We start from the raw sequence: 24,248 nt of genomic DNA on the forward strand, positions 1-24,248 counted from the left end.
CAAAGCCACACTCTACCGTCATTCTAGCTTCCTTTTAGTCCCGTTTGAATGATAACTGGTGACATTATTTTGTGTATACACAATATTTATTAACTTTAAATACCATGATCGAGTTATAAACAATCATTTATGTTTACTTGTGCATTTGATTTGAATTGGTGGAAATTGGTATACCAAGCAGTTTCCCAGATAGAAGACGACATAGAGTAGTAAAAATGACAATTGAATACCTGCAGGAACAGAAAACCTTTCTACAATAACAAACTCAGTTTGGATTTAGCTCTTGTTGAAACCTGATTGACCACAGACAGTTCCTAAACTATTAAACTGTTTAAAGAAATCTCTTCATTTGTCAGTTATAAGCTATTGTGTAAATACTTCCACAGCAAAGGCAGCAAAGGTAACCCTAACCCTAACCCTAACCCAGGAGAAAAAGCTGAAAAGGATAAACAACCAATGAACAGGTGAAATCTTGGATACAAATGTGTCCCTTTGGTACCTCATTTAAAGGTGATCAAATACTCAGGATATGCCTGATTGTCATTAAAGACGACAAACATGGTTGGTGCACCAGGATTATCAGTTACAGTATCATAGAGGTCGGCAGTGGTGGAGGTTTTTGCGGGGGGGACAATCATTCCCTGACGCCCCGTTGTGAAGTCGCCGGTGAGGACTCGACACAGGTACATGTACTTTTGTCCCAGAGCATCTGGAACTGAGTAGGTGTTGCTTGCAGAATATCTGGCATTGACTGCAAAGTAGGTGCCATTGCCGTACGCAGCAGCTGCAACAGAAGATGGTACAAACTTACAATACAACTCTGGTGAATAAGTAAACATCTTAAATCATCATCAATAATGTTCTTACAAGAACATCCACAGTTCCTCAGTCCAACCACACCAACATCCAGCTAACTCCTTAGCAATATTTTGTATGAGAATCAATAGATACTGTATGTTTACCATTTTTGCCAGCATAGCTGCGATTAAACCCATTGTGGTTGATGTGGTTTATGGTTGGCTGGCTGGTTCCATGAAACAGCTGCCTCTCATTGTTTTTGTGGCCATTTTTAGCTTCCATGGCTTGCTTTTTGATTTCGTAGTGTTTCCACAGGTACGGGATTTGGACTCTGTCAATCTGAAAAGCAAAAACACGAGACATTCATATTATTAAAAAAAAGTGTTTGAATTATGAGACACAAACATCTAATTGAAATACACACAAACATTTCAATGCAAATGTGTTTTGACAACAACACATGAACACTAAACTGCTGAAATGCAATATCTAGATCAGTAGTAAAAGCATACCTTCACAATGGTATTATTACAGCAAGACTGAAGGAAAAGATTCTGAACAGTGACATATTCCTGGCTGTTATTTTTCAGGGGAAACACCTGGCACCGCAAGTTCAGTGTCATGTCATCCCAGTTATCAGGAACACTGGTGTCACCTTGAAGGTAGGGGAAAAAAGCACATGGAGGAGATTGACACTGTGCCATTCTCCAGATGTTTCATGAAAATATCTCATTATTTCGAGATAATACACATAATGTAGAAAAAAATAAGAATTGAAAAAAAAATCTTCCATTTTTTTTTCTTCAGATATTATCTCATTATTTCGAGATAATATCTCATTATTTCGAGATAAGATGTCGTTATTTCGAGATAACAGTAACATCTCGAAATAACGAGATAATATCTCGAAATAACGACTTAGTATCTCGAAACAACGAGATAATGTCTGAAAATAAAACAAAATTGGAAGATTTGTTTTTTAAATTCTTCTTATTTCTTATAAGTATTAGAACACATGCTTAAAGTTAAATATAAAATCATCTTTTGGAAATGTATCTTAATGCCTGAAATGAAACAATGAGTAACCATTCAACCTTTAAGGACATTCATTTTCTTTGTGAATGAATAATGTATTGTAAATAAATAAATGTTTTCCTTAAAATACAAGGGGTCATAAGTAGGCCTATTGGACCGCCCATGTTAAATTCCCATAGAGGATTTTTATTTTTATTTTTAAAGGCTAGTTATTTCATGGATCCAGGACACTATGCACCCTGATAAAGTCCCCTTGGCCTTTGGAATTCAAATAACCCCATGTCAACACTATATCCTTAAAGGAGAATTCCGGTGTGAAATTGAGCTTAACTGTACCGAAACATGTTAAGGTGTACTCACACGTGTTTTAGACGCACTTTCACTCACCCCCAGCATTCCGAACTCCTCCGTTTTCAGCCTAGCTTACAGTAGGCTTGAATCTATTAGATTGGGCATTACGTAGCCTATGCAGCTAAATAGCTATTTTTAAACCATTAAAAAGGTTCCAAGTAACTCCACACTGCATTGGTTGACTTCTGAGGGTCCTGACATTTAAAACGAGATACTTAGAACTTTGGAAGTGCACAGGAAGTTTATTAAAAAAGACTGTTTATTCAAGCAGTACCTTCATAGAATCTCTCCGCTGGGCGCCATCTTGTGGTGAAGTCGCGATAAGTCGACTGACGAGCACAAACGAACAGGAAAGACGGGGACATATTGCAAACATTTTGAGCTTTGTTACTCATCATGCTCATGTAGACAGTATAACTATATATTTCCTATGGAATTACTTTAGCAATATGTTCCCCTGTCCTTCCTGTTCGTTCGTGCTCGTCAGTCGGCTCATCGCGACTTGATTCCAAGATGGCGCCCAGCGGAGAGATTCTATGAAGGCACTGCTTGTAAACAGTCTTTTTAAAATAAACTTCCTGTGCATTTCCAAAGTTCTCAGTATCTCGTTTTAAATGTCAGGACCCTCAGAAGTCTACCAATGCAGTGTGGAGTTACTTGGAACCTTTTTAATGGTTTAAAAATAGCTATTTAGCTGCATAGGCTACGTAATGCCCAATCTAATAGATTCAAGCCTACTGTAAGCTAGGCTGAAAACGGAGGAGTTCGGAATGCTGGGGGTGAGTGAAAGTGCGTCTAAAACACGTGTGAGTACACCTTAACATGTTTCGGTACAGTTAAGCTCAATTTCACACCGGAATTCTCCTTTAACATAGGCTACTAAGAGTAAAACATGTGTAGTATATTTCCATATAGAACAAAATGTGCATAAAGTAGTGAACACTGTGAGTCTGACCCACTGCAAGTGGGGATGACTTGGAAAACAAGGTTATTCATAGTTACTAGACTACGTGGCAACACATGTATGACGCACAAGCATCCTTGGACAAGATATGCTCGCATTGCAAGAACTGGCCAACTGACCTTTGCCTGGTTGGGAGAGAGGATGTACAGCTCTCTGCTGTTTTGGATGACCACGGATGTGTTGCAGTGGTTTCGCCAGGTACGGAAGCAAGGTGTGATTTTGTGCTGTAGGCCTATGAGCATGCTTCATGAACCGTGGCTCTGGGAGGAATAAACACAATCTTCAGTATTCTTTCATCTTGCAAATTTGCATTATTGGATTATTAAATACCCACATTTTGACACGACATGACGCACAAGCATCCTTGGACAAGATGCTCGCATTGCAAGAACTGGCCAACTGACCTTTGCCTTGTTGGGAGAGAGGATGTACAGCTCTCTGCTGTTTTGGGTGACCACGGATGTGTTGCAGTGGTTTCGCCAGGTACGGAAGCAAGGTGACATTTTGTGCTGTACGAGCATGCTTCATGAACCGTGGCTCTGGGAGGAATAAACACAATCTTCAGTATTTTTCATCTTGCAAATTTGCATTATTGGATTATTAAATACCCACATTTTGACACGACACATGCTTTATGTCAGTTATTAGCTGTTAGCTAATTAGCTGGTTTCATTCTCATTGAGCTCAATGCAATTCAAACCAGCTAATTAGTCAACAGCTAATAACTGACATAAAGCATGTTTTACTCTTAGTATGTTAAGGGTATAGTGTTGACATGGGGTTATTTGAATTCCAAAGGCCAAGGGGACTTTATCAGGGTGCATAGTGTCCTGGATCCATGAAATAGCTGGCCTTCAAAAATAAAAATAAAAATCCCCTATGGGAATCATGGGCGTTCCAATACTTATGACCCCCTGTAGGCCTATTTTAAGGAAAACATTTATTTATTTACAATACATTATTCATTCACAAAGAAAATTAATGTCCTTAAAGGTTGAATGGTTACTCATTGTTTCATTTAAGGCATTAAGATAAATTTCCAAAAGATGATTTTATATTTAACTTTAAGCATGTGTTCTAATACTTTTGGAGGGCACTGTATATGTATTATCACGAAATAATGAGATATTGTCTTGAAATAATGCGATATCTCGAAATAACATCTCAAAAAAAATTCTTCACTTGCGGTTCAGGGCTTCCGTAGGTTTTGCATACAAAATCAGAAAGAAAGAAAAAAATACTCACTATCCATTCATTTTGCTTAATTTTTGTTTTTTGATTGTTGGTTTTAAATGAAAAAATGAATGAATAGAATAGAAGAATAGAATAGAATATATACTTTTTTGATCCCGTGAGGGAAATTCAGTTCTCTGCATTTAACCCAATTTAACCGAATTAGTGAACACACAGCACACAGTGAACAAATGAATGAACGAATCATACACAGAACTGACCGAAATGCGATGCAAGTTCTTTGAATTTTGTATTTCACCGGGTTTTCACCTCTATAGACCTGAGATCAACGCTGATGTCAGAGTCAATTATACACTCAGATACGCTCAGCCAGCACACAAGCCTTACCTGCTTGTACCTTACAGCACATGGCCTCCACCTCCAAAACTGCAGCAGTGACTCCTGAGGGAGTTCCCATGATTTTGATGCCCGCCTGGCCATCAGTGAAGAACACCTGGAGCCCCACCTGGAATTTGTCTTGAAGGGACATGAGGTCCTTATTCTCTTGTGGGCCAAAATGTTGGACGTAGTTATTTGTCATGCTGTGGTCAGTTTTGTTGTCTCTGAGTATGTTCACCACGTCATTTATCCATCTCTTGGCAGCACGCCGTTCCTCAGAAGAATTGGCCCGGATCTCAATTGATGGAATGGGAATGATGTCTCCTTTGTCATACATAAAACAGTGAGGGAAGGGTTTTGTTAGAGAATATGCAGGGACAGTTACTGTACAGTGTTTCTGTGTTACTGTGACTATATGCACATAAGCTAATTGTTACTAGAAATGCTGATTTGTTTACTTTGAAGGTTCACTAGTTCATCACAATTAATATGTATGCTTACCAACGTTGCCCATATGTGAAGTGCTGGCAGAAAGCTTTGAGTGCTGCAGAGATGCATGTTTTTCTGCAAAAGCCTTCAAAAGAAATACAACAGTGGTTTACCTGGAGGACCGTCTGTTGTTACGATGTCAAATTCAAAGCCTGAATTAGCTACAAAAATAACCACAAAGACGACAGAAACTAGACGTACCGCAAAGCGGTACAAAATATGACCGCCGCTCAGTCCTGTACATTCTCTCCGCAAAAATAAATCATGCTAGTCAATTTGTTTCCATCTCGTATATGTAAATGTGTATGTGCATGTGTGCACTTGCTTTTGTGTATGTGTGCTTCTCTGTCTGTGAGTTTTCGCTTGTGAGTGTGTGTGGTGGGGGTAATGGGGTGTGTGTGTCTGCTTGCCTGCATTTGTGTGTGTATGTTCACTTGTCAGTGTGTGTGTGTGTGTGTGTGTGTGTGTGTGTGTGGGTGGGTGGGTGGGGGGGTTAATGGTGTATGTGTGCGTTTGTGGGTGTGTTTATGCATGCATGCGTGTAAGTGTTTATGTGTGAGTGCGTGCAGGTGCATGTGTGCATGCGTATGCCTGCCTGTACTCTGTGTGTGTGTGTGTGTGTGTTTATGTGTATGTGTATGTGTACTGTAGGTGAATGTATGTGTGTGTGTGTGTGTGTGTGTGTGTGTGTGTGTGTGTGTGTGTGTATGTATCTTTATACTGTACATGTGTGTGCGTATAGTGTACAGTCACTAAATTTTCATATATATTTATTTATTATGGTCCCCCCATGAAACAAATGACACAAAACTGCCATACATTCACAGGGTGTCATAATGATTCTGCACTTCAAATTTTGTGTAGTTTTGAACCTGTCAGCTAAAGATACCTGCTATTCCAATAACTACCTTTTTATAGGTGGTGCTACATTAAATTAGTGGTTATGGTATGGGTTGACATGGCTCTTTATGACCAACATACAAAAAGATATGGTCCTAGGCCCTGCAGTTCTCGAGATATTCACAGAAAACTGTATCCGTCCTACCCCCCTTTCAGGGATCGAAATGAAACAGATCAAAACGAAAAACAATGGCTTCCGGATCATCCTTGTGCGGCTACATGCCCACCAAGTTTCGTGCACCTGGTCTTTCAGCGTCCCGGGAATCCTTGACAGAAAACTGCTGATGTGAAAAAAAGGAAGAACAAAAAAAAAAAAAAAAACCTGCGTATATGACGTGTCGCTTCGCTGCGTGGAGGTCATAATAAATACCTGGAATGTATCCTCATCTGAGGGGAATATCACAAAGTGTACATCCATCTGGGATCCCATGTATGACCGGGAAAACTGTTTCACTGCTTCTGTCATAATACCGGCCACCTCACTTTTCCTGAAGTTCAGCACACCACATCCAATTGCAGGAAAGGCAATGGATGTACAGCTGTCTTTCTTTGCCTTGTTCAAGCACTCTGAGATAACATCACTGAGAATCTGTAAGAAAAAAAAAAAAAAAAAATTCCACAGTGATAATGCATAACCACTACAACATACAGCTAAAGGTAGCATTTTCACTGGCCTCCACTGACACCCGTATTTAAGAATGCCAGAAGACAGCAAAATGAATTTGTTACATATCACTGAGGAAGGTTGCAGAAGATTATATTGTATATCACACACACACCTGTTGAGCTGTCTTGGACCCACGCGTCCCTTTTGGTACACAAAGCACATGATACACAAATTTCGAATGTAGGTTGTATCCTTTAGTTTCCAGTACATCTCCAAAATTGCACATCTGACAGTACTTTGAAACCTCGTCCTGAAGGCTTCGGCCAGCTTCCTGTAGGATGGCATTGGACACAGCCCCTCTGGACAAATCCAGGTCAAGACCGGTGGAGTTCACAATAATCTTCGTCTGACCAGAAGAGAAAAATGTTTCATTTATCAATATATTGATGAGGAAATGTTTACATACAGGAGTCATATTCACAGTAATTCACCATTATAAATAGACAAACTCTGCAAACATACTTACCTTTTGCTTTTCAATGTGTCCTTTGCTGATGTGCAGTGTCACTTGGCCCAGTTCCACTAAAGATAAATGAGAATCCCTTCTGCTGCTGTGCCCGGAGGGTGCATCCATTCCATGCAAGATAACACTGCAACCAAATTTGCTGTGCACGGCTGTGCGTAAGGCCTGCTCACACTGATCCACAACATTGGCCTCATCATCTTCTAGGGGAATATATCTTGCCATGATAAAATGCTTAAAAGACAATAACCTGAAAACAAATGTCACAACAAACCTGTAATGTAATGCAAATGTACAATATATTGACAGCCATTCACACGTCACAGCATAGGCACACACTCACTCACACATTTCCATCTCCTTAACTAAGTAGACCTATGCTAAACGTAGAGCTAATTATCTAATTGGTTTGAACATGCACAGGTTTTTAGTAGGCACGTGGTTTTATTATGACTATCGCACAGCGAAAGAGGTTTAATCATTTTTTTTTTTTTTTTTTTTTTTCCACATGAGTAATTTTCCGTCAAGGATTCCCGGGACATGTAGTCATGTAGCCCCAGACGGATAGCATGGCACCAGTATTTTTAATTTTGATCCATCGCCCCTGTGACTATCTCGAGAACTTTAGGGCCTAGGGGCCATGTCAACCCATCTCAACCACTCATTTAATGTATAACGTCACCTAGTCAAAAATTAATAAGCAATAATTGAGGCATTGTAATGAAAGGTATCTTTGGTTGATACTGTAGATTCAAAACTGCAGGAAATTTTAAGTGCATGATTATTATGTGTCATTTGGTTCATGGGGGACCATATGAATATATGTGACTGTGTACTGTACACTATGCCTGACAGTAAAGCAGACCCTGGAATCTTTCACGAATAATGAAAATGGCCCAACTCGAGGGGCGGCACCAAGCATGCATTTGAGAATCTCACTGCACACAATTGGATAACACTATACGACCAATATTTACTGATTTATTTTACTCCCTGGCCCGACTATATCAGATACACCGATTTCATTGTTTCATTGGTAACGTGCATCATTGCTTGTGGCTAGAGTATCTTGTGGACACAATTCAAATTTCTTGTAGGAACTCTAGATTTCCAGGGTACTATGCACACACATGCACACACACATTTTAAGACACATGCACTCACATGCAAGCGCACGCACACACACACACACACACACACACACACACACACACACACACACACACACACACACACACACACACACACACACACACACACACACACACACACACACACAACACACATGAATACACACATACACACACACACACACACACACACACACACACACTAACACGTGCACAGACATGAAAACACCATTATCCACACACACTCACAAGAGAACACACACAGACACATAAAACACACACACACACACACACACACACACACACACACACTCACAGACAGAGAAGAACACATGCATACACTCATTTCCATACATAAAAGTTGACGTATAAGATAGAGTAGGAGATAGAAACAATTTGCAGTGAGAATGTGTAGGACTGAGCGGTGGTCACATTTTGTAACGCTTTCCGGTGCCTCAGGGTTAACAGTGCTCAGGGTTAACAGCGCTTCAAATTAAAGTTCAACTCAAAGCGGAAAAGCGACCGTCTTTGACGTCATGAAACAGAGTACACTTCGCATTTACAAGGCAAATTGTTCCGTGTCTGATCCGGTCTGATCGCCCCCTAAGCGCGGGAATGATGCCAAAAATCTCCCTTCCCGGACCCATCAAACGTCACGTCAAACCCTAGGCTGGGTGAACCCTGCCTGACCTGCCGGCGAATTAGGATTACGCCCAGCAACTCAGGCTGGAAACCAGCACATCTATCTCCCCTGTTTCCTGTCCACAACCTTTGGGTCCAATCACAAACTTATCCAAAAGACACACCGTTGGTTTGATTGGTTGAAGGACTATCCGAGCATATGAAGTAATTTGGATCACACCTCTTGTGCAGTAGAAATAAACCGCAGACTCTTAAAAGATTGACTATAGCCTGGCTATCACCATGCTAAGCTCAAACGCAGCACGTTCATTGCTTTGTCATGCAAAGACAAATTTGTTGTCTGCCACTCCGAAGTTTTGTTGTTGTTGTTGTTGTTGTTGTTGTTGTTGTTGTTGTTGTTGCTGCAGCATTTGGTCTGTTTTTTAGTTTTACATTATGTTGCAACACCTTGCAAGCAATGACCAACATAGCAGGGTTACACATTGTGGTTATCAGTGTCCATAGCATAGCCATAGGCTATTGCAAGTGGCTGAAGCAAACTTTTAAATTAACATTGTTGTAACGTATAGCTAGGCTTTTTGGAGTTGATTTGAAGTGGGCTCATAGGATTGCTTCCATAACTTAATTATCTAAAAAGAGAAAATGTGATAAGCCTATAGGCCAGAAAATGACATTTCTCATATCTCGCAGATCATTTCGAGGGCTGAGAAGGGCGTAGTGACATTTTGGTCAAAATTGAGTTAGGGCCTATATTTATCACCTGAAAGCTCTTGATGAGCTCTTAATGTTCATTTAATGAAGTTTCAACATTGTACAGTATTCATAGGCTACTCATGTTCAAACACAAGCCTACATCTATCCATCATGTTCCAACAGAATATATAGGCTACACATTGCACCATTTCTGGGCACATGTTGAGTTGGATATGTTTCAGGTTGATAAGTTCATGTAGGTATGTAGTATTCTTATACAACATTGTCTCACATTTCTTTGAACAAGTTGCAAATGCTTTGGTACATCCATGCAAATGATTACCGTATGTAAAATTCTCTGCTGTTTCCTTGTCAATTGCTTATGTCATGTTGATTAAATGTATTATAATAGGCCTCTGTTGTATAGTCTCATCCCCCACAATATTTAGCCATTAGTTCATTGCAGAAGGCTTGCGAAATGGTTGAACAAGTTGTCATAATGTGTCATTGTGATGTGGATGAGAATATGTGGCCCAACAGTCAGAAACGTCTGCAGCATTTTCCTGCAGCACTGTGTACGGTTTTCCACATGGAGATTGTCCGATGCTCACATTTCTACTTTTTTCCCCTTTGTGCTAAACATTGCTGTCTTTACCTTTCTGTTTCACAATGCCATGGTGTGTTAACAAAAAAACAGTAGAAACAGTAAAATCCTAAATGTGAATCTTATCCAGTCTCTTGAAATCAAACTCCCACATACACTAAGGTGTAACTTACAATTTACAAGAACTGTCTTGGAAACTTTAGCCATAGATTACATATTGACAACATGACTTATCACTTTGACTGTCTTATCCATACACAATGACACAAGGACGTGTCATTCTGATGGCACTGCATGTTCATTGACACAGATATTTACTTTTGAGAGAAGAACTAAGGGTTTTAAGCAAGAGACTTTAAGCGGCTTTTGCAGGTTATCAATGGCATTTACCTATTTGTACGAATTGTTTTGAGAAATGCACTTACTGTTGTACCAAAGTGAGAAAAACTGATAACACATTTCATGCTCCTGTGAACTAAACATACACTCCCCAAATTATTAAAGAACTTTAACTTACTTCCCAATCAAGGCTCACGTTATGAGGTCTTCGATGCTGGCGTTGTCAACTGCTCACTACCAGTAACCCACCCAGTTAGGGAGAAATGAAAGCGAAACAGATGAAGCAGACAAAGATAGATAAGATGGATATACATAAAAGATATGGATATACATATAGGACGGATATACTGTATAAGATTAATGGGCCATTCCGTGTGAAATCACCCAATTTCATCAGCTCAATTTGGCAGGTGACCCTCTCCGACAAAAGTGATCATAGACTAAAACTATGCTTAAATCTTAATAAAGATAGTAATAGTATATCTGTATCACTTATGGTTTCACAACTACAGCCCTTTGAAGCTTCAATTTTAAGCATTGTGGTGAACAATCCCTTATGTTCAACTTGCAACATTATTGGCTGTTTATGGTATTCCACTCACATTAGTGAAACTATGTGAATAGAGAAGCACATTTTCCTGTTGAATTAAAAAATCCAATCAGATCAGATACATCTTGTGTAATTTCCCCTCTGCAAAGCTCTGAAAATGGCTATAAATTCATTAGGCTATGTGAAAAGACATCATCACATAAAAACAGAAAAAGAGTCAAATTTAACCAATGTGATCGTGTAATATGTGTCCGAATAATAAGCTAAATTTTTCAATTAGACTTCAGTTGAACTTTCAACCAATTTTCATTAGTTGGAAAACTGACCAATCTAATAAGTTGTTTTAACCATTCGATTGGGTAACACGTGTCCCACTAACACATTAGTCAAATTGACTAATCTTTCTTAGTTAAATGTTTAACTAATCTTCATTCAACGTGATCTCACAGGCTGAAATCTTAGTTAAATCAACCAATGTGCTTAACCAATGATATTAGTTGTTTGATAACCAATGTATTTGTTTAATTGCTACCAATGTCTTAGTTAAATTGACCAATATGTGCTACAAGATTAGTAGTTTTAACCAATCTGTTTTAGAGTGTTTGATGGCTTCTCATTCAAAAAGTATGTGATGCAAATTCATCAGATTTTCCCCCTGTCATATATGGAGGTTATGTCCATGCATTAACTTTGGTTGTAATTCATTATCATATTGTCCGAGCATTTTCTTTTAATTGGCCTTGATCTTCAAAAAGCCCATTTTCATCTTCTCATTTCATCATGTGGACAGTTCACAGGATTCTTTTTTTATTTTACCATACATCATTTTGTATGTGAGGATCATCTGTCCAAAATTTAGGCTGTCCACATGGTCAAAGGAGAAGATGGAAATGGGCTTTTTGAAAATCAAGCTCAATTAAAAAACACACACACTCACAAGTAAACACACACACACACACACACACACAAATGCAGGCAAGCAGCCGCGCAAACACACATGCACAGTCGAACACTCACAAGCGAAAACTAACGAACAGAGAAGCACACAAAAGCAAGCGCTTACATACACACACTGATTTACATACATACAAGTTGATTTGCTAAGGAGTCAGCTGGATGTTGGTGTGCAGTAATTCAGGGATGTGTCAAACTCTTATTACGGGCCCGTAGTGAACCAGATTTATATTGAGACCATGTGTGAGCCATTATTGATATGATCTTATGGCCATTCGCCATTATCTTTTTGGATATCTGTGTGGCTAGCAGATTATTGCTTGATGATATAGGCTGCCTTTACTACACACTTACACAACAAGGCCTATAGGTTTATCATTTGCTGCTGTGCTGTCATATACTGCTCTTGCTTTCGAGAAATACCCTACATTCCACGTCAGTCTTTCTTTTTCCAGCATAGATAGTATATGGCTGTCAACATATTGTGATAAATAAGTCTGCAACTCCGCACTTAACTCAGTGTGAACAAACTTTCTGTTGATTGAACTAACTCAGATCAGCTATGGGAACTGAAATCTCAGAGTTCCCTATCTCAAAGTAGATCAATGGAGATGAGAATTAGACAGTTAGTTAAACGCCCCCCCCCCCCCCCCCCCCCCCCCCGAGCACACAATTCAACGGCAGAGCAACAATATAGATGTTTTTATTCAAAGATGTTTTACCCTCATTTTACAGAAGATATATCTAGTGTTGTTAAATATGTGATGCCAAACCTACATAACAACAGAGTTTGGAAATTCCTCAACCACCTGCTGAGAAATAACCTACAGAATTTTGAAAATACAGTGACATACAAAATATCAGACAAATAACAAAATACCCGTCTGCTATGGCTTAAAGAAGTTTAGTGCAATGATCTTTAGCATAAGATCGAAGCTTTCCCACTAAGTAGTGGACTGATTTGTCCCTTGGATGGACTAGAATTTATCATTTTAAGATATAAAACAATTTGACCTTTGCATTCACTTTGGCTCACAGTCCAGTGCACACATACTGTATGGTACAGGTCATGTAAGATAGCAATGACCTCATCTACTGTGCACAAGAACCACCGTTTGACCTTTACAGAGAGCAACTCTTGCACCATCAATACAAAAGAGTGCTCAGAGACACTATAACTCTCATTATTAAAGTGGCAACACATTACATACTCCCACAAACCTCATCCTCGTCTATAAAACAACCAGTGTTGTGAGTGTCTCTATATCATTTCTCCATACTTATACTCTATTTGACCACAAGGCAGCTCCTCCGTTTTGAGGACCACCGTGTGGAGAAATGGTTCCTCCATCTAACTGTTTTTCTTCAGCCCAGGCAGAGTAAGCTCACACCTAATTGACAAAAACAGTGAATGTACTGAATGCAACAGATTGTGTAAGTGCACGTACTGTATCCATCCACACACACACACACACACACACACACACACACACACACACACACACACACACACACACACAAGCAAACACACACAACATACACAAAAGGCAAATAACAACAAAATGTTTATGTCCAGGTAGAGAATAACATTGGTTCCCTTACCAGTCTGAGAAGCCCATGAGCAGGTCAAGTCCAGATAAATCAATGAGCACCTGTAAACATTAAACCAGGTCATTAGCGATACTGCTTTCTGTAACCTGCAGATTAGGATTGAGATTATCTCTTTCTTTTCCCTCATTTATTCAGAGGAGACAGGACATCTTCTCCGTCTCAGCTTACCATTCCAATTTCCTTCCGCTCTCGAACGTGGAACATTCTGTTGTTTTTCACAGACACGTCCAGCTTCCTGGTCTTGGCCTCCTCCAGCGATACAGAGAACTCAAACCTGTGGAGAGTGGACATTTACAGTGTTATAGTGAACGGGAAAATCCATATGTGTAGTATTTGCCAAATTTGCTTAATTTCATGTGGAGTAAGTTCAGTATACACCTTATCCCGGTTTCTCATGCAAACGTGTGTGACTGTTAGAACTTTGTTGGTAACCGGGATACTATTCATCATGTATACAGGGATATTACTGTAATAACCAGATTTCTGTGTTTGTGTTAACACCATATCTTGAATATGTTCAAAATCGGGATAAGCCCCATAACCGGGATACTGAAGTGCATGTAAATGTAGTCAATGAGGTGATGACAAAGATGAAGCTGTGATTTTTAAGCTCAAAGTGGAGGCTAAAATCTTGACAAATTAATGAATAACAATTAATAACTTGGCTTTGATAATAGCATTGATTTAGACTGAGCGTGAGCTTTCTAATGATTGATCACTGAGACCACATGGCCATTTCCTCCTGAAAAGTCTCCCCCTAGTGGACAAAATAAATACAGCAGGCTCTCACTTCTCCTCGTAGACTGGGTTCACGGTCCTCTTCTTGACCGGAGTTCTCATGCGGTGCCTCCACGTCTGGTCTGGCAGCAGATAGATCCGCACGTAACAGTCAGAGCCGTTCTCCGAGCAGGGGACCAGATTCCTGCAGTGCGAGCACATTTGGGCATGAGAGAACAGCCACAAAGGCTACACCAGTCAAACTTTAAAGAAAGGCTTCTGCCCGCAGGGTCTACATTATAAGTGTCTTTTTTAATCATCTCCAGCCTCCCATAACAATGTCAAGTGAAAGCAGGCACTTCTTAGATGGGGTAAACTCAGCCCGATCTGCTGGCAACTTGATTTCGCCCTGCAAGCTCAGGCTGGAAACCTCCACATTTTTCTAGCCTACTTCCGCTGGATAGAAAAATCCTGGGTTGGGCTTGGAAAATAGAAAATACAGAGCAGTAGAAAATACAGAGCAGACGACTCCCCAGACTATTGTTCAATCTGTCTAGTGATTGCTAGGCTAGGTACTTCTTAGAGTGCAAAGGCTTCATGGGTATTGAAGTTTTTCATTGATATATGTACAGTAAGGGGTTCCATACCTGCAGGAGTTCACTAGGACAATTAGCCTCTGCCTCAGTTTAGCATATTTTATTGTCAGCTTGATCTCCCCAAAGCTTCCAGTGTGATTCAGTATGGCCCTGAAAGCAGAACACAGCAAGAGTATCAGTTCAAATCCTTATTGTCGTCCACATAGTTTGAAGTCAGGAATTCATAAACTACCCATTATATTGAGTTGTGATGGGTGTAATGGCTTTGGTAATAATCACAAAATAATGCCAGACACATTATCATTCTAGCTTTACAATATTCTGCATAAAATAATATTCAATGTTCAAGCGATTGCAGAGTCACTGCTTTGTGAACTGTAAAACATACAATGGAGTTAGTGTTAAGAAACCAAATATGCCTACTTAATTATGGTGGTCAATAAACTGACCTCCTAACCAGCACATTGACGTTGTACATAACCTTTTGTATGTATTTTACATATCTGTATAATTATACATCTGCAAATTAAAAACAAACAAATCAAAATCCAAGTACTCTGGATAGGGGAGTCCCTCCACAAGGTCCATGCGGGAGGAGGCGATGGAGTTGTCCGACAGCAGGCTGTGCGAGTCGAAGCGACGCATGGACGGAGTGGACGGGGCCGTCTGAGACCCCTCGTAGGGCCAGGCCGAGCCCCGTCGGGGGGAGTTGTAGTCGGGGTGGAGGCCGTTGGAGCCGCCGGCCGCTGGGGCCGGTGACGGGGGCACGGGTCCTGACTGGGCAGCCTGCGGCTGGCGTTGCCGATCCTGGGGTACCGGTTGCAGGGGTGGGGCCTCGGGCTGCGGGGCTTCCTCCTCAGGCTTCGGGTCTGCTTTCTCTAACTTTAGGATCTGGAGCAGGAGCATCAAGATAATCTTAAATGTGGAAAATCTTTAGAAAATTACAAAATCCAAATATTAGACACGTAATCTTTTTTTTTTTAAACCAAACATACTCCCCCCCCCCCAAAACAGTCCAAATGTATCACCACAACTCTACTAAATTACGTTTGGAAACATCAATATCAGGTGGTGGTGCGCTCACTCACCCTGAGTGTGGCCTTCATCTTGAGGATGCTGTTGGTTCCCGAGCGCTCCAGCTGAAAGCGCTGGTCCAGGAACAGGTCTGACGTGTTCATCAGACGCGTCAGAGGCAGCGAGAGCGTGCCCAGTAGGGACTTGCTCTCAGGCTCCTTCACCTGGAGGCGCCAAGCAACAACAACAACAAACATGAACGCTCGTGAGGGCTGTGTCACAGAACAGCAAACGAAGGCCTTCTCCCTCATTGCAGGAGGGATGGGAAGTCTATTGTGTTGTGGTGGTAGAGCTTGTTTCGCGCAGAGCTTAATTGATGGTTTTACCTGGACGTTGAGCACTTGGTTGTCCACATTGTGCACAAAGAATGTGAAACCTTCCTCCCATGCTGGGTCTTTGGATGAATACACCACCTAACATATAGATAAGACATAATACAATATGCATGTATTACATGTACTGTATATGTAGCAACTACAGTACAACTCAGTTTACACAAATTTGTGTGTGTGTGTTTTTTTTTAACAAACCTTGCTTTTCTGGGTCTGCTCGTCAATTGATAATTCCACATAGGAGTTTGGATGCTTCTTCCTTTTTGTTAGCTGTTGGGAGGGGGACATGTGACATGAACACCTTTTACTGTGATTGTTGTGATTCTTAAAGAAACCTCGCAAGTAACTGTCAATGTCCCTGTTTAACTCACATGTCTGGAGCTATTTATAATGTACAGTATGGCATTTTTAAAACAGTTAAACAGTGATATTTTGGAAGTGTATGTCACAGTCAAATAAGCAGTCGACTGCTCAAGTGACTGGAGCAAGAGGAGTGGGAAGGCAATGATGGTGTCTTTAACAGTGGAAAGTTCTGGATTGCCAAAGGGCATTCCTTTCGCAAGCTGCTTTTAGTTCACATTCCAGTGCAGTGAACTAAGGGCAATCACCTGCTTCAGGTAAGGTAAGGTAAGGTATGACGTGTCTCCATTTACACCTGGTGAAGAGCAGTCAGCAGACTGATCTTTCATTGCTGGACTACATACACATACTGAGTGATGACAAACACGATGTGTCATTGATGTGCAAGCTGATGTGTATGAAATAAAAAGGTTGGGCTGGTGATAAACTGCGGAATTTGCCACCATCCTTGAACATGAGCGAACTGTATTAACAAAGAGAGCTCAACAAACAGAGTGAGTGTGAAGTAATCCCAATACATCTAAAACAACAACAAGTCCAACAGAGACCTTACCACAACAACAACAGAATGACCTCATCAGGAGGCACACTGCCACTACAAATAAACATACGCTTCAAACATACAGTATGACCCAGCTGTGTCACTCAGACCATTGAAGTGGCTTCAAAAGGCCACAAGACTGATTATATGCAAAGAGATCAAGGACTAGCAATAACTGGTGCATAGCATGAAGGAAGGTATGACCGCAAATACAATCGTCCAACCCCCAACTGGTCCAACAGGAAATACCTGCTGTGCCACAATACTGAAAGGAGGCTACATTAAAAGAGCTAATGGATATTAGCACAAGTGTAGTGTGTAGACATGTCAACAAATACTATCCAGGTCATTATAGCTCTGTGTTGAAACAGATAAATGTAATAACAATGTTATATGTTCAATGTTCTCAGGTGTAATGTTATACCTGAACATCAAGTGATGAGATATAAAGTTAAGCTGTTACTGCTTGGCTTTGTTTCCTTGTTCTGCTTTCTGGTAGTGCAGTTGTACTTGTAGTGAGAACTTACCTTGTGCTCTTTTGAGTGTTTGTCAGAGTGGCTGAACTCGCTGTGGTCTTTCTGTCTCATAAAAAGAAAGAGAGAATGAGGAGACCACATAAAAATCCAAAATCCACAACTCTTAGAATGGCTTCCATCATAGGGCACAGTGACACTGGCAACATTTCCCACTCTGTCATGTCCCGTTGAAATGGCAATGTCAAATGTCCAGACAGAGAAACACATTCATTTCACAATGACACTCACAGGCAGATTAGATGCGCTGTCCAGGTAAACTGCCAGCATAGCACAAGCACAACCTGGAGGGGTCTGAAAGGGAACAGCAACATTGGACAGGGTCATAGGAGCTACATGAAATATGTCTAGAATTTATTTATTTATTTAAATGTATTTATTTATTTGTTTACACTCAAAATGTAAATGTGCTAGAGTTAGCAAAAGAGCTAGTTTTCATCTGTAGTCCCTGTAGTAACGGATTGTTTTGCTTGGAATGTTAGCAATTAATCACCTGCATTACAAGGCCTGAGTCTGTCTGTAGAGAGAGCCACTGTAGCTGCAAACGGACCTGTCCAGTCTTTGCATTTTGCAGTTCAAACCACTGTAAGAGAAATCAAACCACAAACCATCATTATAATCATATTAATCAAAATTAGTTTAAATTGAAAATACAATGCCTTGAAAAGTAATATTAGTGGTGAATTAGGGGCTGAATCTTAGTCTGTTGAATATGAGTGAGATACTGCAACCAACTGTACACTACTACAGTGTACTATATTTCTTGTCCTGTCTCTATACTTACATTGCACTTTCTGCTTTTTTGCACTTTTGGTTAGACACAAACTGCATTTTGTTGTCTTTGTATTTGTACTCTGCACATTGCAAAATGACAATACAGTAATCTAATAATCTATGCGTTCTCCACTCTAAAGTCATCCAGCTGTATTGATGACCGAGCTGGAAGGTGTACTTCACTCACCTCATCCATTTGTTTCTCTCTCTTCACTTCCCCACAATCCAAACGAAAGCTGCCAGTGTGAGAATAACACATCCATGTCAAACATACGATAAAGGTTTCAGTGTTGTCCGGGTAAAAATCAAAACAAACACTTGTTTACCTTCCCAATTTGTCATCTTTGTCTGTGTCCTCATCAAAAAGCTCTATCTCCAGCTCTTGTCCAGGAGCTTCATGGACCACAAACTACAAGAAACACAACTTGTAAACAGCACAGTATAATAAAAGGATGACACAGAATTCAAACACTTTGGTTGTATACATACATACATATATATATACAAACTGTACATATACATACAGTACATACAGTACATACAGACATACATACTGTACATACTACCAATACTGTACATCACAGTTCTTACATGTGTAAGGTGTCAATATATAGTAAAACATACTGTAGTCCAAACCTCATATGTTTCATCCCAACGTGGATTAAGATTTTCCTTTATGGTCTTGCTTTTGTGTTGGGTATTGCCGACTTGTAGTATGGCATAGGGATCTGATTTGCCCTTCACTAGACCCATCATAAAGGTGTCCTTGGCCATCAGATCTCTGGCCTCCAGCAACCTCACCCGCACCACACCCTGACAGACACAGTATAAAGGGAGAGGGACTGACAAAAGGTCGACAAAAAATGCTGTAAAGCCAAACGACTTTAATGCGAAAAAAAAAAAAAAAAAAGGATTGGGATCAGGGATTTAGACATACTCGAGGCAGAGGGAAGCGCATCTGGTCCATTTTGACCTGATCTATGAGGGGAATGCACATGCGATTGGGCAGCACCATGAGAGAAGCGATGATGTTCAAGATGGTCGGCTCAGAAAGAGAGCTACAGAGGGGGGGGAGAGAGGACATTTGATTGACTGTCAGTTAAACAGATCCAGAAGACACAATCTGATGTAAAAAAAAGCAAGTTGTCCTTCTCCACTACCAACCAAGCCAAAGAAAATCATAGAGAACAGACCTAAAAGCAGAACTGTCCAGAAGATTGGTAATTCCAGTCCAGTTTATCTGCAATGTCTGATGACCACATAGAGGTTTTGAGACAATTAGGTACATTCAACTATTGTGAGCATGTAGCACATATTTGAAAATGTCTCTTTTCAACAGAACTCTTAATACTTACTGGTCGACGAATGAAAAACATAGTAACTCCACCCACTAATGGAGCCTGGCCAATAAGGGGCTCCAGAATCACCCGAAGCATTCCTTCTATCTGAAAGGGCACAGATGGAATCATGTTTGTTTTGTAACACCATGTAAGAATAATGATCAACAAATCTATGAGAACAAAGCCAGCATTGTTTAGTTCATATGTGTTCGAATGAGTTCACACAGTAGGCACTGACAGACAGATGGGGCTTCACTCACTACTCGCAGGTGCAGAGCGTAAAAAGTAGTTTCAGAAGTGTAATGTTTTCAAATACATTGCTACAGTATCTGTGTTTATAGTGGAAGCTAATTGCTGAAGCTAATGCTCCTCTAACGGGACCTGGTGTAGCCCGCCTGACTGTGTCACTACAAATATTAAATCTGCTGAAAAGGTAACACAGCCTTCTGTTCAATCTTTTAGGAAAGGAGGTCAGAGTATAATCAGCTGAATGACATGACAGATTTCCATGGCCTCACCTGAAGCCCTTTAACTCCAGCAACGATTGCAGGATTCACCTCGGCGTCGATGTCCACATCCCCATCATACCTGTCGAACATGTTTTTTTCAATGTTATTATGTGAAAGCTAAATTTAGATCTGATGATTTGTCCTCCATACAATATTTGTTTACACATAGGGATATGTACTGTAAACGGCATACACAATGTTGAGGTCCAGAACGACTTCTCTCTTGTCCACTTCATGTGTGTAAACCCTCACACCAGTGATCCGAGGAGGCTGAAAGACAAACGATCATCATTTCATCCTCATACTAATTCTGAATATTACGAGAACAATGTGGTTGTAATGAATCGTTATGAACGAAGGCTTGATCTCGCCTGATACTGGTGATCAACTATGTCTAGCATCACAAGAAACAGTTTGACATGAAGCTGATCTTTGACATTCACAATTTTTCATCTTTCATCTTACCCTTTGCCCAAAATGGACCTTAGTGAAGGTGAAGGTTTTCAGATGTGGACTTGATGTTCGGACGGTTGTCTGAATACTCTCTTTGAGGAGTTTCTCCATAAACATGCCAAAAAATGGCCAGGCTTGCTGAAGAACCTAAAACCCCCACAAAATGCCATTCAGCAAACAACATCCAAAAGTCTGGGTCAAATGTGTATTTTAAATATAGGCAGGCAGGGTGTTACCTTATTAATCCAGTGAGCCTTCTCAATATCTGTGAAATGAATCTGAGACAGAAAGAAAGCGCCATGAGACATGTGTAATGTTTTGGCGCTCTATAAGTGAAATTATATTGAAATTTAAATTTAAATTTAAATTGAAAGATAGAAATTGAGGGGCTAAGATTAACTTCAGATATACTACATACATTACTACATGTATCTACATATAATACCAGACCTCTGTTATGCATTTTTGTCACACCAACCTGTAGGCAAATGTATGCACCTCTGTCTGAGGTTATATTAGTGGTACTTCTGATTTGCAAATTCTAGGAGCCAGAATATTTGCTTACGCTGCACCCTACGCATGAAAGGATTTCACCTCCAGTGTGATAAGGCCGGACGCTCACCCACAATGATGTCTTAGCTTTAGCTAAATAAATATGTGAATGGGTGGTGAGTAACATTGTTTATGTACCTGATTCACTAATGTCCTGTAGCTGAGCAACAGTGGCAGGGCCACTGATGAACCCCTTCTGTACACTTCAGTTTAAGTCTAATTCACTGGCTGCTAGACAGACAGATTTTAGGCCAATGAAAAGTCTGGCAGGTCCATCATTGCCATCAGTTTGTTTTGAAAAGTGATGGGGACTATAACCATCAACTGAAGTGTGTGTTTTTTCCCCACTTTTGGCCTGTTTTGCGTTTCCATAGCCAAACTAAGGATATGACGTTTGACAACAAAAGCCTCCTGAAACACTGCCTCTTGCTTCAAGGGTGTGTCAGTCTTTTGTGATTGAGGTGTGAAGTACCACAGCAAACATACTTTAATGACTTCAAATGGAAGCTAGTACTCAAGGACAGAGTGCTATGCTGATAACCTCACAGGCCAATAGGTAAACCTCTGCTTCATCAAACCAAGGTAACATAGTTCCTGCAGCATTCCTGTAGGCTTTTGTTACTAAGGAAGGTAAGGTACTTTGCATGTTTTCACTGAGTAGACTATAAGGTTTCCCAGCAACACAGCAAGTACAGCCACACCCTGACATTTTCATTCTAGAAGAATGCAAACAGGTATTATATTATACCTGAATTGTTGACTGCAAGGCAATTAAAGTAACAGTTATAGACCAGTAGTTAAAACTTCCACCAGACTAGCCTGTAGTAGTCAGATAAGGACAACTAACCTAGGCTATAAAAACACAGTCCTTGATCACATGATCTTTGAGAAAGTTGTGGTCTTTTTCAAAATCACTTTCTCTTTCATCACCCGTTTCTCACACACTTTCACACTCACCCGTTGTACTCGCACACACAAAACTACATTTTATGAATGGCCCAGAGGATTTGAGAGCTAGGCCCACTCCTTCAAGTGAAGTTACTGTACTGTACGTCAACAGGCCTCACTCAGGTAGGAAATGGAACGGTGAGGCAATTATGTGGACATCTGGTCTTCTTACCCATGCAGGATGGTTGAGGGCCTTCACTTCTTCGTCGATAACTTGTTCTTCGTTGTCCAAAAAGCCCACGGCAGTGTCTAAGCGCATCTCCTTCCATTTTCGGTTGTTCTTCCACTTTGTCCATAGTAATAGGCTGAGTAGAATCCAGCTGATGCTTAGTCCAAAGGAGCCCGTCAAATAAACAGGGTAACATACAATGAGTACTCTCCCCAGATACATCAGGAATTCCATCAAAATGCGACTTACATCCTTCGTACTAAATTGTTCAGGAGCAGCGTCAGTCTCAGTCCCAGAAGATTTTTTCAACTCGTCTTGATGCATTCCCTCTGTACTGAGCGTGGGATCCTGAGGATTATTTTGGGTAATGTTCAAATATCTAGGATTCTGAGGGATCGCGTACTCGCGCTCCCTAAGACCTGCGTCTCGCCTTCGCATGTTGTAAAGTTCTCGGTTTCGTTTATCAGTGCTGGAATGTATTTCATAGTTTGCTATTCCTGCCGTGCTCCATATTTTGCGAAAATGGTGGCCGCTTCGAAAAGTGAGAGAGGGCTGATTATCCCTGTCAAGATAACTTCCGCATTGATCTGTCCTGGCCCGTCTGCTTTACCTGACACCGACAAAGAGCAGGCACGCCCCAAAATACCAAAATCTCCCCTCAGAAGGATGGATGGAATGTCCTCTGGTTCCTTTGCATTTGCGGGATGCAAAGGAAATCTGAATAATTTGTTTGACATTAACATTGGGCAAATATATAATCACGTATTTAGTATAATTGCTAAATCAAGTTAAAACGCAGCGCGGTCCTCCCAGCGCGCGAAAAAGAACACGCCCTCCGTCGCCGTGGCTGTAGCTTCCCTAGTTACCGGTTGCCAACAGTTTTGACAACAAGCACAAGCAGCTTTCCTAGGCTTTTCAGTTGCTTGCTTGCTAACATGTTAGCTAATTTGTGAAGTTATGTTTAAGTAATTATTTATACATGGAATAGATTTATTTTTTGAAAATTATCTATTTGTTTGTAAATTACTCAAGGTGTATATCATTGATAACCTCACATAAACATAATGTTAACGTTACGTGGTTGAATTTTGAATGTCTAACGTTCATGGTCCTAAGGAATTAACCCGCAACATGGAAACTGAAGTAAGTCAACTTATGGATAGGGAGGGAGAATAGTAAATGTATCGGGGGATTAATTCATGTACATAGTGATGTTACATCTAATATCACTTTTATATGTTTCCTACTTATGCGAACCCGAGATATGGAATTTATTAAAATCATCACTAACGTTAGAGAGGGTGCTAGCTAACAACTCAACGTCAACTCTGCTTTTGTTTTGCAGAAAGTAAAGAAGACAACACACGTAAACACTGAAAGACTCTTGCCGCAGCTTCCACAGGTAGGTTTCTACCTAAGCTAATAGGTAATAGGTTTAGGTTGTAACATCTAGTTTGAGTGATGATGTTTATGTAATTGTCTTCTTCAATTGATGTTTCGTATTGAGTAAAGTACTGTCCTACGCCGTTGCACAGTGATTTGGTTTGTTATGCCGTGATTTCCATACTGCAACTGCGACTCAAACAAC

At 40.5% G+C, this 24,248-nt stretch overlaps 2 protein-coding genes across 4 annotated transcripts; both read right to left on the reverse strand.

The window, feature by feature from the left end:
* Window positions 1–78: 78 nt before the first annotated feature.
* LOC134077807 (protein mono-ADP-ribosyltransferase PARP14-like) lies at window positions 79–11,940 on the reverse strand. 3 transcript variants are annotated; one of them, XM_062533448.1, is made up of 11 exons: window positions 10,826–11,940; window positions 7,243–7,489; window positions 6,889–7,122; window positions 6,480–6,698; window positions 5,222–5,294; window positions 4,730–5,041; window positions 3,553–3,687; window positions 3,268–3,408; window positions 1,311–1,453; window positions 963–1,137; window positions 79–784 (listed from the first exon to the last, which is right to left on the reverse strand). In XM_062533448.1, exons 2-11 carry the CDS (start codon window positions 7,462–7,464, stop codon window positions 501–503), a joined length of 1,938 nt encoding a protein of 645 aa, XP_062389432.1. In that variant the 5' UTR covers window positions 7,465–7,489; window positions 10,826–11,940; the 3' UTR covers window positions 79–500. The 3 variants fall into 3 exon arrangements, with proteins under 3 accessions (XP_062389432.1, XP_062389431.1, XP_062389433.1); XM_062533447.1 differs by having other exon boundaries at window positions 80–784; window positions 4,730–5,044; window positions 10,826–11,939; XM_062533449.1 differs by lacking the exons at window positions 3,268–3,408; window positions 3,553–3,687 and having other exon boundaries at window positions 82–784; window positions 4,730–5,044; window positions 10,826–11,936.
* An 898-nt stretch (window positions 11,941–12,838) lies between these two features.
* On the reverse strand, window positions 12,839–23,236 carry esyt3 (extended synaptotagmin-like protein 3). Its single transcript, XM_062534439.1, has 23 exons — window positions 22,664–23,236; window positions 21,228–21,269; window positions 21,004–21,138; window positions 20,732–20,808; window positions 20,548–20,617; window positions 20,045–20,134; window positions 19,883–19,938; window positions 19,627–19,747; window positions 19,326–19,502; window positions 19,016–19,098; window positions 18,877–18,925; window positions 18,409–18,498; window positions 18,147–18,209; window positions 17,910–17,960; window positions 16,680–16,751; window positions 16,476–16,562; window positions 16,164–16,313; window positions 15,632–15,966; window positions 15,127–15,225; window positions 14,553–14,684; window positions 13,931–14,036; window positions 13,754–13,803; window positions 12,839–13,542 (listed from the first exon to the last, which is right to left on the reverse strand). The coding sequence occupies exons 1-23, from the start codon at window positions 23,096–23,098 to the stop codon at window positions 13,503–13,505; spliced, it is 2,610 nt and encodes an 869-aa protein (XP_062390423.1). The 5' UTR covers window positions 23,099–23,236; the 3' UTR covers window positions 12,839–13,502.
* Between the last annotated feature and the right edge of the window lie 1,012 nt (window positions 23,237–24,248).

This window comes from Sardina pilchardus, chromosome 4, assembly GCF_963854185.1.
Source record: "Sardina pilchardus chromosome 4, fSarPil1.1, whole genome shotgun sequence".
NCBI lineage: Eukaryota > Metazoa > Chordata > Actinopteri > Clupeiformes > Clupeidae > Sardina > Sardina pilchardus.